This window comes from Pararge aegeria, chromosome 24 (genome assembly GCF_905163445.1).
Source record: "Pararge aegeria chromosome 24, ilParAegt1.1, whole genome shotgun sequence".
Lineage (NCBI taxonomy): Eukaryota > Metazoa > Arthropoda > Insecta > Lepidoptera > Nymphalidae > Pararge > Pararge aegeria.
In genome coordinates, this window is record NC_053203.1 from 10,839,411 (window position 1) to 10,856,365 (window position 16,955).

The 16,955-nt window shown below is 35.2% G+C and overlaps 1 protein-coding gene across 2 annotated transcripts; it reads left to right on the plus strand.

The window, feature by feature from the left end:
* Positions 1-1,089: 1,089 nt before the first annotated feature.
* LOC120634587 (sodium- and chloride-dependent GABA transporter 1) lies at positions 1,090-16,104 on the plus strand. 2 transcript variants are annotated; one of them, XM_039905311.1, is made up of 13 exons: positions 1,090-1,117; positions 7,794-8,051; positions 8,540-8,628; positions 9,784-9,966; positions 10,336-10,437; positions 10,789-10,960; positions 11,223-11,413; positions 11,570-11,750; positions 12,035-12,159; positions 12,387-12,631; positions 13,358-13,561; positions 14,389-14,556; positions 15,435-16,104. In XM_039905311.1, the coding sequence occupies exons 2-13, from the start codon at positions 7,981-7,983 to the stop codon at positions 15,522-15,524; spliced, it is 1,821 nt and encodes a 606-aa protein (XP_039761245.1). In that variant the 5' UTR covers positions 1,090-1,117; positions 7,794-7,980; the 3' UTR covers positions 15,525-16,104. The 2 variants fall into 2 exon arrangements, with proteins under 2 accessions (XP_039761245.1, XP_039761244.1); XM_039905310.1 differs by lacking the exon at positions 1,090-1,117 and adding an exon at positions 3,649-3,853.
* Positions 16,105-16,955: the final 851 nt, after the last annotated feature.

Genomic DNA, 16,955 nt, shown 5'->3' on the forward strand with positions numbered 1-16,955 from the left:
AAACTAAAGCTAGGAGGGCCCCCTGGTCTAAGAGCCCACAACAAACTTAGCCAGGTGTTATTTTTTTATCACAATCTCACATTGTCATTTAAGTTTGAGAAGAACTACCTGGTTAGAGCAATAATTAATTTAATAATTTTCGACGGCCGATTGGCGCAGTGGGCAGCGACCCTGCTTTCTGAGTACAAGGCCGTGGGTTCGATTCCCACAACTGGAAAATGTTTGTGTGAAGAACGTGAATGTTTTTCAGTGTCTGGGTGTTTATATGTATATTATAATTATTTATATTATTCATAAAAATATTCATCAGTTATTTTAGTACCCATATCACAAGCTACGCTTACTTTGGGACTAGATGGCGATGTGTGTATTGTCGTAGTATATTTATTTATTTATTTAATTCACACCCAAGCTTTTAATCGATTACGTAGTCCATCATGATAGGACTTTTCTGTAAGTATCCTTATATGCCCTACGAAGTGTTAATCTGTTTATAGGTGACGATAAGCGGAAAGCCTATAAATGGGCCGTCTGCAGTGCCACTGGGTTTCTTACCAGGGTATGCATACACACGGAAAATTGCATAAAACGGCACAAATTCTCCTCCTACGAGTTATATATCAATGTTAGGGTAGGCAGTGCTTTTGTGCATGTATGAAGTGCACGCCACTGGCACGTCTGTTCATCATTATTACAAAAAACGGGTCCCGTTAGCATCGAATACATCGTTTTCAGACTAAAGATGACAGGTAAAAAAGCTGACTTTTTAAACCTTCTTGCGTCGGGGATGGGTGTTATTTTCACGTACTCGTACATGAAAATAATGGAAAATTTAAGTGAGGGTGGAAGGGTGCTGGTTTTTCTCGCGCATGCGCGTTCCCCAGACTCTTTTGCAACTCAAAATGATCCTTTGTCTGCACCCGACCAAGGATCGGGAAAGGTGTCGACATCATTTGAGAATTTAAGCCGTAATTTTTGGGCGGGAAACCGTATGACAGTATGTTTTTTTTATATGTTCCGTGTGTGAGTGGATGGACTTTTGTTTCGAAGTCCTAAAGTCGGCAGATTCAGTGGTATTCACTTCTACGTGGCATTCTGTCTAGTATTCATTGCGCAGGTAATGTTTTGCATTTTTTTAGATTCAAATTCTACAGTTGCAATTTAAATTAGCCTTTTTATGGAAGCTGTTAAGTTTTATTAAAAAGCAAACTTCTTGTAAAGTATTAAACTTGGCGCGATTTCCCCAGAAAGACGTTGGTTAGTGGTTTTTCTTATTGAATCTAATAAATAAATAAGAATACTACCATCTAGCCCCAAAGTAAGCGTAGCTTCTGTTATGGGTACTTAGAGGACTGATGAATATTTTTATGAATTAAATACATAAATACTTACGATATATAAACAAACACACTGAACACATATTAATGTTTATCACACCAACATTTTCCAGTTGTGGGAATCGAACCCACGGCCTTGCACTCAAGGCAGGGTCGCTGCCCACTGCGCCGTCAAATAATACACCAACTGCCTAATATTTTCTTACTTATGTTACTGTTTATTTATGTTTTAAAACGCATCAAAAAATTGTTAAAAAACTTTTGTTACAGCGAGGTTAATTTAGTGTTAATGGATTTCTAAAAGACGTGGGTGCTTGGAAGACCGGCCCCGCTCTCATCTCGCACAAGATATAAATTTCTAAGGATTGTAAACTGCGAAATTATGTTGAAAAAGAGCAAACTGCTGAGTTTCTTGCCGGCTTCTGCTCGGTGGAATCTGCTTTTCAAACCTGTGGTAGATTACTACAAACAGACAGACTTAACGTTTTGAAAGTGCTTCTTGAATTTTGAATTCTAATCCATTTTTTATTATAAATATTTAAAATTATAGAGGCTTTCTTTCTTTTCATTTGTCTGGTAGGAGGCTTCGGCCGTTGCTAGTTACCACTCTACCGACGATGTCGTGTCGCTTAGTGATTTAGCGTTTCGGTACGGTGTTGCGTAGAAATTCTTTACATATAACTGCCATACTCCCTTTCAAGTTAGCCCGCTACCGTCTTAGGCTGCATCATCACTTACAGTCACTTCCCAGACTGATATTGCAGTCAAGGGCTAACTTCTAGAGGCATAAAAAAAATCTAAACTTGGTTAACGATGCTAAGCCTATAAACAATCGCTGGCCAAGTCCTATACTTAGTCAAAATTAATAATGCAGTTAGGGCTAGACATAGCTACATTACATCGGAATAGCTAATGCAGTGTTTTTCTACGCTCTTACATTTAAAAAGTGCTGTCACTTGAAGTGTGCAAAACATGACCGTTTATTTTCAAGCCAAATTTATTTGAAAGGCACTCAACGAGCAATGGAAGGAGCGATGTTAGGAGTATCTCTACGTGCTCAAATCAGAAATGAGGAAATCCGTAGAATAACTAGAGTTACTGATATAGCTCAACGAGTCGCTAAGCTGAGTTGGCAATGGCTGGTGCACATAGGTCGGACGATCGATGGACGTTGAGTTCCCAAGGCGATGGAATGGCGACCGCACCGACAAGCAAAGCGTTGGTCGATCACCAACCAGGTGGCCAGACAACATCAACAAGTCGCTAGGAGCCGCTGGAAATAAGCGGCCCAGAATCGTGGAGTTTGGAGCGCCCTAAAAAGACCTATGTCCAGCAGTGGACGTCAATCGGTTAAAGTGTTGATACTTATACCTCATGGAAAGCGTTCGGTGACCATTACGCGAGTTTCTCGTTTTTTGTAACCAGAAAACACGAGAGAAGTACACATATATACATATATAGCTCGATTTATTTATAGATAACGCATGTTGAGTTAGCTTATAAGTGTGTGCGTGTTCATGTGCGTGTGCGTGTGCGTGTGTGTGTGTTTAGATTTCTTTAAGTTAATGAATGTGTATTCATTGTAAACCGTTGGCTTCCTATAAACTAAAAAACACTCTTTGTATAAAAAACAAAACTTATTTGTACATTTTAGTTTAGTTCATTTATATAAGCGCGTTTTTTAAATTTTTATCTGTCACCCATTGACCATCTATTTTTGTTTATATCAGAGAAATCAGCTAAAGATAAAAGTTGGAAATTAAAATTAACATCATTACTGCCTTATCGACTTCAGATGAAAATTATATAATCTTATTTTGCTAATAGAAAAATGGGATAGTCTTATCAAATTAGTGTATTGTCATCGTTCCTCGATATATTTACAAGTTTTGAAGGACATCAGACCGTTTGAAAGTCGGTTACAAATATACAGTTAGGTAAACTAAAGCTAATAAAAATAGTGTAAAAAAGTGCTCATGGAAAGCGTTCGGTGTCAATGACGCGAATCTTTGTTCACCCCAAATGTGATGAACTCGCCTAAAGAAGTTTCCACTTCAAAAGGACAGCACGTACACGGAGTAGGTATTGAATTGCTTGACTACTGGACCACTAGATTACATCTACGGATAGAACACAGCGTGGCAAATTGGATCGTACATATAACAATCCCTGTTCAATTGATCCACCCGGCATGCCAGCGAATCAGGTCCCCGCGATGATCCCAACACCTTCCGGAGGGAAATGATTGTGGAGCAACGCTCGTAAATTCTTTCAACGACTGACAGTTGGAGGGTCGACATCATATCGCGCCGTTGAGGTCGCAATGCTTGGATACCGTGGCACATTCGCGACCAAGCATGTGGCGGGAGAACACGCTCCTGTCAGCTCCGCCGCCATCTTGTACCAAGTGACGTTTGCCGCGTTCGGATACTTTTGTGCTCCGTGAATGACAATGTTTTGTGTGTGTGCATGTGTTGTATAGTACAGTGTACGTTAGTGGTGCTGTGTGTGTTTCTGTAAGTGGTTTTCTTTGATATTATTACGGGATATAATCGCTGTAGCTAGTTTCTGCAAAGAGGGTATCTGCGTTATTTCAGGATAGATTCTGTTACCATCATGTTTTTGTTGGATAGATACAAGCGCCCTCTGTTATAGGAATAAAGAGAGCTTGGATCATCTACGCTGCTCCAGTGTGGTTTAACTGGCTTAGTTCACGAAATTTTGAGGTAATGTAGTCAGGTTAAGGTCTCAAATCAAAGGTAACGGTTATTAGCAGGTGTTACTGGTAATGTGCGGATCCGGTGGCTTAATGTGCTCAACGAGGAACAGAGGATAGGTAGATGCCAAATTAATATCTCCAGAGTTGGTCAACGTTGCTTAAAATGTTTTTTTATTACCCTACAAGTTAGCCTCTGACTGCAAATTGCAATGTCACCTGGTGGTAAGTGATGATGCAGGCTAAGATCGTAGTGGGCTTACCCGTTAGGAAGTACGACAGTTATTTTTAAACCATACCCACCAGATATAAAAAAATATTTTTTAATCGATTGCGCGCTTGATCCAAATGCACAGGTATCCACCCAAAACCTCGCAATAATAGGTACGAAACCACCTTAAAGATAGCATTTCAAAATGTTTAGTTTATTAGCTTATTCGAAAGGGTGTGTTGTACAGTGTAAGTAAGAAATATTATGTTATTATCCGGAACTAGCTGACTTCCGCGACTTCGTCGGCGAATGCATCAACCTTAAAAGATAGATATACCATGGTGCAGATTTTTATTTAAAACTTTTAAAGGGAAATAATTCTGTCGTTCATAATTTTAGCGCTACTTTGACCATTTTCACGTTTTTTCAATGTTTTTCATTGATAATCTTCTATCGGTCGTATTGTTATTTTATACATGGTTAAATAAAAAATAGCAGAAAGCTCTCGACCTGAAGTTGTTAACATAAAATCTAACAACTTTTGTTCTACGACTATTTTTAACTCGATAGTAATATTCAATATTAAATATCTTACATAGACACTCTACTTGTAACTACTCTGTATTGTCATCACGACTATATCGTGCGTGCTCGCAGCGCTTGGCAACAGGGACATGTATTTGTTTGCGCAGTGTAATGTCACTTCATAAATAAATTAATACTTTATTTTGAAAAGACGTAGAACAAAAGTTGTTAATTTTATTGACAGGTACTACCTCAAGGCCGAGATTTTTTTGGTATTTTGTATTAAGCCCTGTATAGTCATATCGCTTGATAAAAATATTTCTCCAATTTAAACCTTTAGTTACAGAGATTAGCGCGTTGAACCAAACAAACTCTTAAGCTGTTTATTTAGTATAGAGTTCCTATATTACCTACACACACTACACAGTATAGTGGTTTTAAGTGGGAAATGTATCACTTCTAAATTTTCTCTGGTCTGTTCTGGTCGGAGCCTTCAGCCGTGGTTAGTTAGCGTCACCAACGTGCCACTAAGCGACTAAGCGTTCCGGTACGATTTCGCGTAGAAACCGATTAGGTGTATCGGTTTAATAAAACTGCCATAACCCCTAACTGGCTAGCCCGTCTAAGACTGACTGACAGACAATTTTAACATTTAACGTTTCCTTCTTCAGTGCGTTTGTCGTCATCCTTGCATTTATTTTTGTATTTACCTCATGTTTGACATACACTGTAAATTTTTTATTGGGTCGTTACAATAAAGCCAAGTTTCGTTAACTAAACCCTAAAAAACAAATAGGTTTTGTTGCGACAGTTCTAAACAGCATCTGTTGATAGGTTAAGTCTAATTGATTTTTGCATCGATATGCATTAAACGTTTAACCCAGGTTTTTGGGGTGCGTCAGACATTTTTCATCTAAAAGCTTGTAAACGAGTCGTAGGGAGTCTCTGGGCACATGTGACACTGGACCGTGGAGTGTGATAGCCCTTACAAGCAGTTGAAACAAAGAGGAAGCCCTTTTTTTCCAAGTATAAAGAAGAAGCCGACAAGATGGCTTCTTCTTTGAAATTCCGAACCAATGGTAGAGTCAGTACAAACAAACTGATTTAACGTTTCAAAACTTTTTTTATTAATAAGGTTTACTTGAAATTAATGCGGAGTGGAAGTGTATCTGTAGAATTATTTTAAACGAATACCTTCCCAGTTCTCTGACCATGCGGGTCAGAACCAAAATCATCCCAACGAACTGGCATTCTTTGTACTTCTGTTATACCAAAGGGCTTCATCACATCAACCCAATACCGGTCCACTACAAAGCACGGGTCTCCTACTACAATGAGAAGGGGTTAAGGCCGTAGTCCACCGCGCTGGCAGTGTGCGGAATAGTGGACTCCACACACCTTTGAGAACATTATGTAGAACTCTCGGGCATGCAGGTTTCCTCGCGATGTTTTCCTTCGCCGTTAAAGCAAGTGAAGCGAAGTGAAGTGAGGTGAACTGCCAATTCATTTCATGCAACATTTTTTATACCCCTCTTAGATTATTTAAATAAAGTTAAAATACCGCAGATTGAATCTGGTGTGACAACAAGAGTGTATGTGGAACAAATAACTAGTGCTGTACAATTTGGCCGTTCAAACCGGCCATAAAATTTAACCAGGTTAATTAGTTCAGCAGCCAACTAATTATCTTAAACTAACCGGTTAAATTAATTAACTAGTTAACCGGTTAAATTAGTTAACTAGTTAACCGGTTAACTGATTAACCGGTTAAACGGTTATCGTTACCGGCCAAATTGTACCGCACTACAAATAACCTTCGAGGTATCAACCATCGCTTGAGCACTTTATTACGATTTATTTATTTATTTGTGAAAAATAACATATCTTAACCACTAATCAATGAAACGATGATCAGTGTAAAAGTATGAAACTGCGTAACAGTGATCACGCCCACCTCCAAAACTTAAAATTTACCACAATGAAAATTAAAAAGACAGTACTTTTGAGATAGCTTGACTAGATTTACGCCCTAATAATAAAAATAATTCTGTTACAAAACTACAACAATATTATATGGTAGGCGGTGATAGCGCATAGGGTAGGAGCTCGACTTCACTCGGGCCGAGTTCGAATCCGTAATCAAACCTGAAAACTACTAGACCACTAGACCAATGGGAAGCGTAGCTGACAGTTCGTCGCAGGTACATTATTGAATGTGATGTGACAAGAATTTATAGGTTTCGGAACTAGGGGGGGTCTAGTTTAAACATTTCCTGAGCGGGGGGCACGGTCGGTTATTGCCTGCTCCCAACCTGTAACATCAACGCTTGTTATTCAATTTGTTTGTCAGTCACCCACTATATGAAGTATATGTGGCTATATGTAGCGTTTATATCAATCGAAATAGCCATTGTAGTTATCAGAGGTAGCTTACAGTGAATGTTTATAGCGATTACTTGTTTATATATTGACAAAATTCTAATTCATAATTCATTTATTTTTATTTATTTGAAATCTCAAGTCTGTCTGTTTGTAGTGACTCTACCACCGGTCCGAAAGGCAGATTGTACTGAGCCGGTAAAAAACTCAGCAGTTACTCTTTTGAAAAATCATTTTACAATTTAAAAATCATTGCTTCCAAGCATACTTGTCATTAAGAAATTGATCAATAGTTATAGTAACCTCGATGTAATAAATGTTTTTTGATACATTCTTTAAACTCATGTAATGGTAAATCGTATATTACCTTCGGTATTATGTCTTTAAAGCATATACACATCACCACAAAGTTTTTCTGCAATCTGCGACCTAAAATCTGAATTTGAAATTGTAAGTAGGTAGTACACAAAATAGAATTCGAAATTCATTTATTATAAATGAAAAGAGAAATCGAAATTAATATTAAGTAAAATTACACATTTGTCGCTGTTGTGTATATGAGTGTTCTATCTTCTTTGTTTAACATCTTAACAAACATAACCAGTGTATGAAAACTTTGTTGCAGGTGATAATTGAAAACAGTACAGTATACCAGTAATACTCATCCAGTCCGCGTAGTTCTAAAAAAATGTTAATACAGTTCACTTGACTGATATATCGTTAGCCGGTGAGGGAAACAAGAGACATTGGAGTAAGGATAAACAAGAAGACAGAGAGAGAGTAGAGAAAAAGTTATCAGAGAAAAAAGAGAGATGGACACCAAAAATGACGGCCGTGGTGATGACATCGAACTGAGTGTTCAAGGAGCCAGCAGTAAGCCCAGGTGAGTTGGCAATTTGAATTATAAAAAGCGAGACTCGGTCTGCGTGTTCATCAACTTACTAGGCAGACGTACGGCCAGTGGCGTGCACAGGCTTTTGACCAGGGTATGCATTCAATTTTAAAAGGAACATTTAACGTATCGCACTCATCGTTTACTGCGACATTTAATATTTTTGTCCTATTGTCGCCCCGTCTTAGCGTAATGTTTACAATTTGAACCCGTCGTTCCCCAGATTGACGCGATCCACCAAACAAACTTTGATATATAGACTACAAAAATGATACCAAATTATTACATCACTGGTTGTATGTTTATTGCAATTTATTTATCACTTGTGGTTAAAGACGTTTATTCTTCTCAAAAGAAATTACAATTTCACTCAATGAGAATATTTACAAATTATTTTATGTAGGTAATATTAAAACTACGAACAACGGCACGTACAAAACAATCACTTGAGGTTCATTTTATTATGTTCTTCTTTTCAGCGATGTAGCGACCAAATCGGACTTACCTGAACGAGGGTCCTGGGCCAGCAAACTTGACTTCATCCTCTCAGTGATTGGCTTGGCCATAGGTGAGTCAATCAGTTTATTCTGAGATACCAATAGTTAGTGCACATGATAAAGTATCTGAGTAACTATCATTTAGATGAAAATCATATAAGGTTGAGTGGGAAGGCCATCGAATGTGTGGTAAAGAACTCTGGCCACAAACGATAAGTTCAGTATCAATAAGCTCTTTAAAATACAATCACGATAAATTTTCTTTGTATATATATCCTCTTAACGGTATGGTTATCCTTTCTTTGGTCCTGAACGAAGATGATCTGGCTTTGTAAATTTTTCACCAAATAAATTACAAGAGAAACAAAATGGGACCAAGAAGAGATACCTGTAGGACTCCGAACATCATTCTCATTTGTTGCATTTACTTTTTCAACGTTTAGTAAAGTGTGAAATAGCTTTAGCATTGACTCTACATAAAATTGATTCTTAAGTATGTTTTACATAGTCAAACGCTTTCGACAGATCACAAAATATACTAATCGCATTTTGAGACATTCATCATCATCAACATATTGAGATATTCATCGTTCCCACAATAGGGCATGGATCTCCTCTTAAGTGTAGTGAGAAGTGTTTAGGCCGTTGTCCACCACGCTGGCCAAGTGCGGATTGGTAGACTTCAAACTGCATTATAATGAACGCGTAAAATTTTAATTGCTTAAATTAAAAAAGCAAATAACCCGTAAAAAGTTAGAGGCGGGATCGAACTCGGTAGGCTAGAAGGAAATTGTTTATAGAATGTTATTAAAGAAATTATTTTTAAATTATATTTTGCTTAAATGTCGGTGCCTCAGTAACTCGTTTAATTTTCCTAGTAAACCTTTTTAGTAGTAGTAGAGCCGTATCTGTGCCGCTAAGCAGTGTTATCGTAATGCTGTGTTCCGGTCTGCAGAGCGTGGTTGAAGGTGTAATTACAAACACATGACGCTAACCACCAACGCCTAAGGTTAATGGGCACATGGCAACACTTTGTAGGATGTCTTCGTTGCATGCCCTAGGAATTGTTGCTCTGGTTATAGGCAATGGTATTCCACTTATCATCAGGTGGGCTTTCTGCTGGGTCCATCAATTATTAATTATATTAAAAAAAACCAGCGTAGACTTTATGGGTTTTTAATAAATAATGGTAAAAAAAAATAACATGTGTATTGTGCGTTATGCAGGTCTCGGCAATGTCTGGCGTTTCCCTTACCTCTGCTACAAGAATGGCGGTGGTGCCTTTCTCATTCCCTACTTCCTCACACTTATCCTTGCTGGTATCCCGATGTTCTTCATGGAACTGGCAATGGGACAGATGCTCACTATTGGTGGTTTGGGCGTCTTCAAGATTGCACCAATTTTCAAAGGTTAGTTAACTTTTTCGAAATTTTTGACCTATCTCTTAATTATTCTGTAAGTATTTGTTGTATTTTTGATACAAAACTTCCTAAGCCGCTGTATTAAACGAGACATCTCGGCTTTGATTGCATCTCTAGCGTGGGTTTTTGTTAAGATCCTATGGATGCAGAAAATTGGCTTTACTCGAGTGTAAAAAAACAATTTGTACATGTAACTTCTAAAATTGTATTTGATAACTTAAAGTTAAAAGTTAAGCTCGCTTAAATGTTGTATTCAGTTTTTAATTAAGTCTTGCTCACTGTTAAACCGCGATTTGTCTTAATATTACTTGGAAATTAATTATAAATGTTATGAAAATAAATAATGTTAAATTATAGGTATCGGATACGCGGCCGCGGTGATGTCTTGCTGGATGAACGTCTACTACATCGTCATCCTTGCTTGGGCTATCTTTTACTTCTTCATGTCAATGAGATCTGGTGAGTTTATAACTATATTAGTTACGTATTACTGTTGATACCTATTGCTTTTTAATTTTAGCTTTATATACGTACAATTTTATTTTTCACTAATAAAAAGGTAGCTTAATGATCGAAAGCGGCTATGTGTTCATCTCACACGGTAAAATAACGATTATAGAGTTTTATGATTGGAATTAGGAAAACAGCAATCTAAAATCTGTGTATTGTTTGCTTATTCCCGTCGAAATCCGCATTCTTAACAAGCGGCAGAGTCAGACAAATAAAAAATCTAGACGTTTATAAAGTTCGTATATTATAGATGTTGAAACAAATGAATTTCGGTTATTTTTTAATCTACGAATTCCACAGATGTCCCTTGGCGCACATGCGATAATTACTGGAACACGGAGACATGCGTTAATCCTTACGACAGAACGAACCTAACTTGCTGGTCCGACATGGACATGACGACCTTCTGTACGCTTAATGGCAAAAACGTCAGCAAAGCTATCCTATCTGATCCCGTCAAGGAGTTCTGGGAGTAAGTATTTTGGACGGAACTACTTTGGTTATCTGAGACTTTTTCAAAGGTTTTAGCTTATTACTATTTAAAAACATTGAAGCCAAGACTACGAGACTGATGCAGATTTCACTCATGCTTTTGACGCATTCCTACTTGATATAGAGTTACAATAGAATTCTGAATAGTTTGATAGTTCCGATGAACATACGCTTTGCTATTGAGTCACCGATAGTAATAGCTAATATTTAGAATCAATTTTAAACTTTTTAAAATCTTACAGGCGCCGCGCTCTCCAAATCTCTAGTGGTATCGAACACATCGGCAACATTCGCTGGGAGCTTGCCGGTACCCTGTTATTGGTGTGGATCCTTTGCTACTTTTGCATCTGGAAGGGTGTCCGATGGACTGGGAAGGTCGTTTACTTTACCGCCCTGTTCCCCTATTTCTTGCTCACCGTTCTACTTATAAGAGGTGAGATTTTAATCATTTATAGTTCAATGACTATAAATTATGTTTTTCATATAATTTTTTGAAAATAATAAATTTTATCAGTGTCGTCCCACCGAGTGGTAAAATTAGTAATTTGTTTTAAATATCCATATGCGTAATGATAAAATATTTGGCCAGGTATAACTCTTCCCGGTGCGATAGAAGGAATCAAATTCTACGTAATGCCAAACATGTCTAAACTTCTGGAATCCGAAGTGTGGATTGACGCTGTGACACAAATATTCTTCTCGTATGGTCTTGGATTAGGCACTTTAGTTGCTTTGGGAAGTTACAACAAGTTTACTAACAATGTATACAAGTAAGTTAGGTTTATAAGCTACAGCTATACAATAATATACAAATAACAGTTGATTTATCAAGATAATGTTGAGAATGCACCATAAACAATCCACTACAGAAGGCGAAAAAGCTGGCCCTTAAATATAGTCTAGGTTGACTCTTTGCTGCCGTAAATTTTACTTTTACTCGTACACATTCATAAAATATTTAATAGTTGTTGGTCTTTTATATTGAACGTTCTTTTTAAAATCAGAAGAATATTAATAATAATTCATGATAAAACATTATTTACATTTATTTCAGGGATGCATTAATAGTATGTTCAGTGAACTCAAGTACGTCGATGTTTGCCGGTTTCGTTATATTCTCAGTCGTCGGTTTTATGGCTCACGAGCAACAACGACCAGTTGCTGAAGTAGCAGCATCAGGTATCCTAAGATTTTCAATAACTAACAGCAATATTTTTAGTTTAAATTTTGATATCAGTTTCATTATACAATGATTTATTCTGGTTGATACATAATCTGCTTTCTTCGGAGTAAAGTTTATTCAATATACTATAGACTATTTCAATGCATTAAATATTCGTCATTTATTTCATTGCTTTTATCCATAAATGAAATTGTTTAATAAAAACTATATTTTGTTTCTTTAGGTCCTGGCTTAGCTTTCTTAGCGTACCCATCAGCAGTGCTTCAGTTACCAGGAGCTCCATTGTGGTCTTGTCTGTTCTTCTTCATGTTGCTTCTTATTGGATTGGACAGTCAATTCTGTACCATGGAAGGTTTTATAACGGCTGTTATAGATGAGTGGCCCAAGCTATTGAGGCGAAGGAAGGAGATATTCATTGCTATTACTTGCGTTATATCATATTTGGTTGGATTATCGTGTATTTCCGAGGTAAGATTATTGTTTACACCTATTACCTTATGTTTGCAAACTTTGATTTAAAAAATGAAAAATACAAAGGGAGAAAGGGATAAGGGATTTGTAGTATACTGAACGGAGTAAAATGTTTTACGAAATGGTCGTGATATTAGGTCTGGTATTTGTTTTTTTGGTTAAATCATTAAATTTGTAGGTTTTCTCATTTTACCTCTTACGTAATATTGTGTTTAAATGTTGTCGTAGACATGTGATAATATACTTAGCACTTAATTATCACTTTTCGATCGTAATATTATTATCATAACACCACGAAAGTCGACGGACAAAAATATTATTATTATATAAATATGACCAATAGTTTAGCCTAACGTACGAAATCCGCCAATTTCTAACTGAAACTTTCGTGGATTATCTACGATTTTATTCTTTAATATAGACATTGATATTAAGTATGAGTATTATTTTAATTTGTCGATAATTTTTGTAACTAAATTCCTTATTATTATGGATGTAGTTACATTCTTATAACCATGTTAAGGAAATAAACAAAATCTGTATCAGGAAGTAGCTATTTTTTAATTTTAGATTCATATTTCAAATTCAACTAAAATTAAGTTTTATTCAAAAACAAATCTTAATTTTACTAAATAGAGCTGTTATTTAGGAACCTATTAAGAGTTATAAAACATTTATGCTTTTATACTGTAATTAATGTATTTTTCAATATTATACTTCTAGGGTGGTATGTACGTCTTCCAAATTCTGGATTCTTATGCTGTGTCCGGCTTCTGTCTCCTTTTCCTCATATTCTTCGAGTGCGTCTCCATATCCTGGGCCTTTGGCGTCAATCGATTCTATGATGGCATTAAGGAAATGATCGGTTACTATCCTACTATCTGGTGGAAGTTCTGCTGGGTTGGTTTCACGCCCGCTATTTGTATTGTGAGTATTAATTTACATTATTGTATATCCTTTTAAGTTTTTGTGAGATTGGTTTGAAAGATAAATATATATAAATACTAGCTGTTATCCGCCTTAATTACGGCTTATTACAAATCCCGTGGAAAAGTTTGTTTTTCCGGATAAAAAGTGGCCTATACTACTCTGTCTTTAAAACTAACTTTATGCCAAAAATGGAGTTGATTGGTTGCTTAGTTAGGTCGGGAAGGAAGGACAAACTAACAAATAAACACACTATAGCATTTATAATATTATTTTGAAACATAGATAGATAGATAGAAAGTCTTTATTGCACATACAGAAAAAGAAACAAAAAACAACATAATTATAATTATGTAAGTTTTCGTGTAGGCATTCAATTTTGTATACAACGTGTAAATGAAAATCGATATAATACTTCACAGCCTTAAGAGCTACATTACGTATTGTCTCTGAAATTTATCTGTGAAACCGAAAACCTTATAGTTTTGAGTAAACCACTGCCATATTTTTTACTGAAAGAAATCAGAAACAGCCCTAATATCACATGCAAAATTAAAATCGTGTGACTCGGACAAGGTACTATGCGCGTGTCGGTCTCTTACTTTCAATAGGGTTGTTATAAGTAAACACGATTTGAATTTGTTTGTATGGAAAAATAAATATGCTGCTTTCGATTTTATATTTTTACAGGGTTTTTTCGATTTTAGATTTTATATTTTTTTATTCCTTATGAAATAGACTTATGCATCCTTCAACAGTATTTCGTAATTCGGTTACACGTTGTATAATGATTGAAGTTATATCTAATTTATTTTTCCTTCATGCAGAGCGTTTTCATCTTTAATCTGGTGCAATGGAAACCAATAAAATATATGACTTACGAATACCCATGGTGGTCACATGCGTTCGGTTGGTTCACTGCGCTTTCCTCCATGCTGTGCATCCCTGGGTACATGATATATCTATGGAGAGTAACCCCTGGTACTAAAATGGAGGTAAGTTGACCAATTTTTATGTTCTTTTTTGCATACATTTTGTAAAACAGCTTTAATGTTTACAGATTGTACATAATATTTATTGATTAATTTTCGTATGTAATTTATAATACCTTCTACGTTGTTATTGTTATTTCCTTTTACGCCTTTGGTTGCCTGAAAGAAATCACGCGTAGCGTTGAGGCCACCAAATTATACCTTTTTTCTATTTCGCTCTATAGTATTTATATTTCTGTAAAAAAGTATTTTTATAACAATAAATTTTCTTGGAATTTTTACGATCCTCTTTACTTTTTCTATTGTTTAATAATGTATTACTTTACAGTAATAAATTTGATATCATTTATGTTCTTGCATTACTTTTTATCTTGGATTATGTTGGATTATTAATGAAATAAAATTTAATTAATAATTTATATTATTCCATTTTCTATTCTTGCTTTGACTATAGATTAATATCTTCTTTTTGAGGCTTTTTAACATGACCATACCAGCTATGCACATTATATTATATCCGTTTATCTTATATGATAGTTTAAATGTTATCTCAAATATTATTAAATCGTTTGAAAGTATTATATTCCAAATCATGATAAAGTTAAGATCATAAAATAAAAAAAATTGCTCTTCTATAAGTATCATCATCATCTCTTCGACCTATTGACTTCCACTGCTGAACAAAGGTCTTTTCTTGAAAGTAAATAAACAGTTCTTGGCCGCTTATTTCCAGCGGCTACCAAAGACTCACCTGATTTCGTCTGTCCACCTAGTTGGGGGTCAACCAACGCTATCTACCAATAGTCTTTACCAATGCAGTGTCGCCGTTCCAACACCACGCAACGTGTATAATTGTATTATGTTTTTATTTGTATTTACAGAAATTCCACACGATCGTCCGAATCCCCGAAGACGTACCAACGTTACGTACAAAAATGCGAGCAGAAGAACAAGCCAAACACGCGTCTTAAATCAGAATCCTATCATCATTTAATGGGTGAGAGATACAACAATGCGAATATAGGATTGCTGAATTCTGGTACTTCTAAACGAAAACTTTATATAAATAAGTACGCGCACAATTTTAGCATTATTATTTATGTGTGCCATATTATTTAAATTAGAATTTAAATGTGTAGCTTTATCATTTACTCAATTAATTAATTAATGGAATTTTTATTTGGATATTTTAAGTTTTTTTTTGTTAGTAATTTAATTATTTTTATCAGTCTAAGTTTTGTGATCGAAATGGTGTTTTAGTCTCATTATTGTTTGTGACTTTAAGGAAAATTTGGGTGCGTTGCGACGCGTTCATGTATCTTTGTGCATTACGCTATGTTTCTAGGTTTTAACTGCTAGCTTAGTGCATGTTGTGTGTGTGTGTGTTAAAAGTTAACTGTATGATTATTGGTGTCTTCCATATATAGTCAATAATACATTTAATTATATTAATATAGTGAATTCGAATACATTTATCTATTTTATTATTGTAAATGTAAACTTAAATTTGCTTTGAAAATATTCACTATTATCACGTAGATATCTATCTGTCTGCAGTATTTTATGAGTTTTATTAATAACAAATATTATACAGCGAATTATTGGTAATCATAAAATTTTGTTGTTAAAACAATATACTAAATGTTTTGTAGCATTTTTAGTAGCTTAATTGGACACAAGATAAAAAGTATGAAATATATACATAAAGAAATTATTTTAATCAATACCTAAATATATATAGAGGAATTTAGGAAAATAGTATCTATACTGCTTAAAATGATTAATTTTATTCTTAAAGGACTTAGAATTAAGTTAATATATATATATTGGTTAGAGTGTATGAATAATGAATGGAAATCGCTTCAGGACATGCGTCTTTCCAAAGTCTATAAAAATAAGTCTATGAATGAATGTGTAGAGAACCATAAGGCGGCGGCCCCGATGTTAGGCGTTACAATATTCGTACTTTAATTAAAAGCCGGTGACTCACGCTTTGTTAGTAGAATGATTAAGAACATATTCAGGATAAAGAAAATATTGCATTTTAATGACACCATAAAATATAAAACAACAATTAAAAATAAAATATTAGAAATGCAATTCGATTTTTTTTAAGAATGTTCCAAAGAGAACCTCCTTTTAGAACATACATAGAGTTATTAAATTAAATGCAAATAGCATATATTTGATGTGTCCTTGAAAAATAGAATCGTTTAAAATAGTGTCATATTATTAAAGCAAGGATAGTGGATTTAAAATTTAAAAAAAAAATTAAATTTTGGAAGTACGTAAAGTAATTTTTTTTAAAGAAACCATTACCCAAAAATAAAAAACCGACCGAAATATCAATTTTATGTTACAGAAAATGATTAAGTTCAATGAAGAAATAAAAAGTAATATTT

What these genes read in the sequence shown, in the direction of transcription:
- LOC120634587 (XM_039905311.1), top strand. Translation starts at nt 7,981, where the DNA reads ATGGACACCAAAAATGACGGCCGTGGTGATGACATCGAACTGAGTGTT. An exon ending in GGAGCCAGCAGTAAGCCCAG is followed by an intron (nt 8,052 to 8,539) that starts GTGAGTTGGCAA and finishes TCTTCTTTTCAG; the next exon opens with CGATGTAGCGACCAAATCGG. An exon ending in TCACGCCCGCTATTTGTATT is followed by an intron (nt 13,562 to 14,388) that starts GTGAGTATTAAT and finishes TCCTTCATGCAG; the next exon opens with AGCGTTTTCATCTTTAATCT.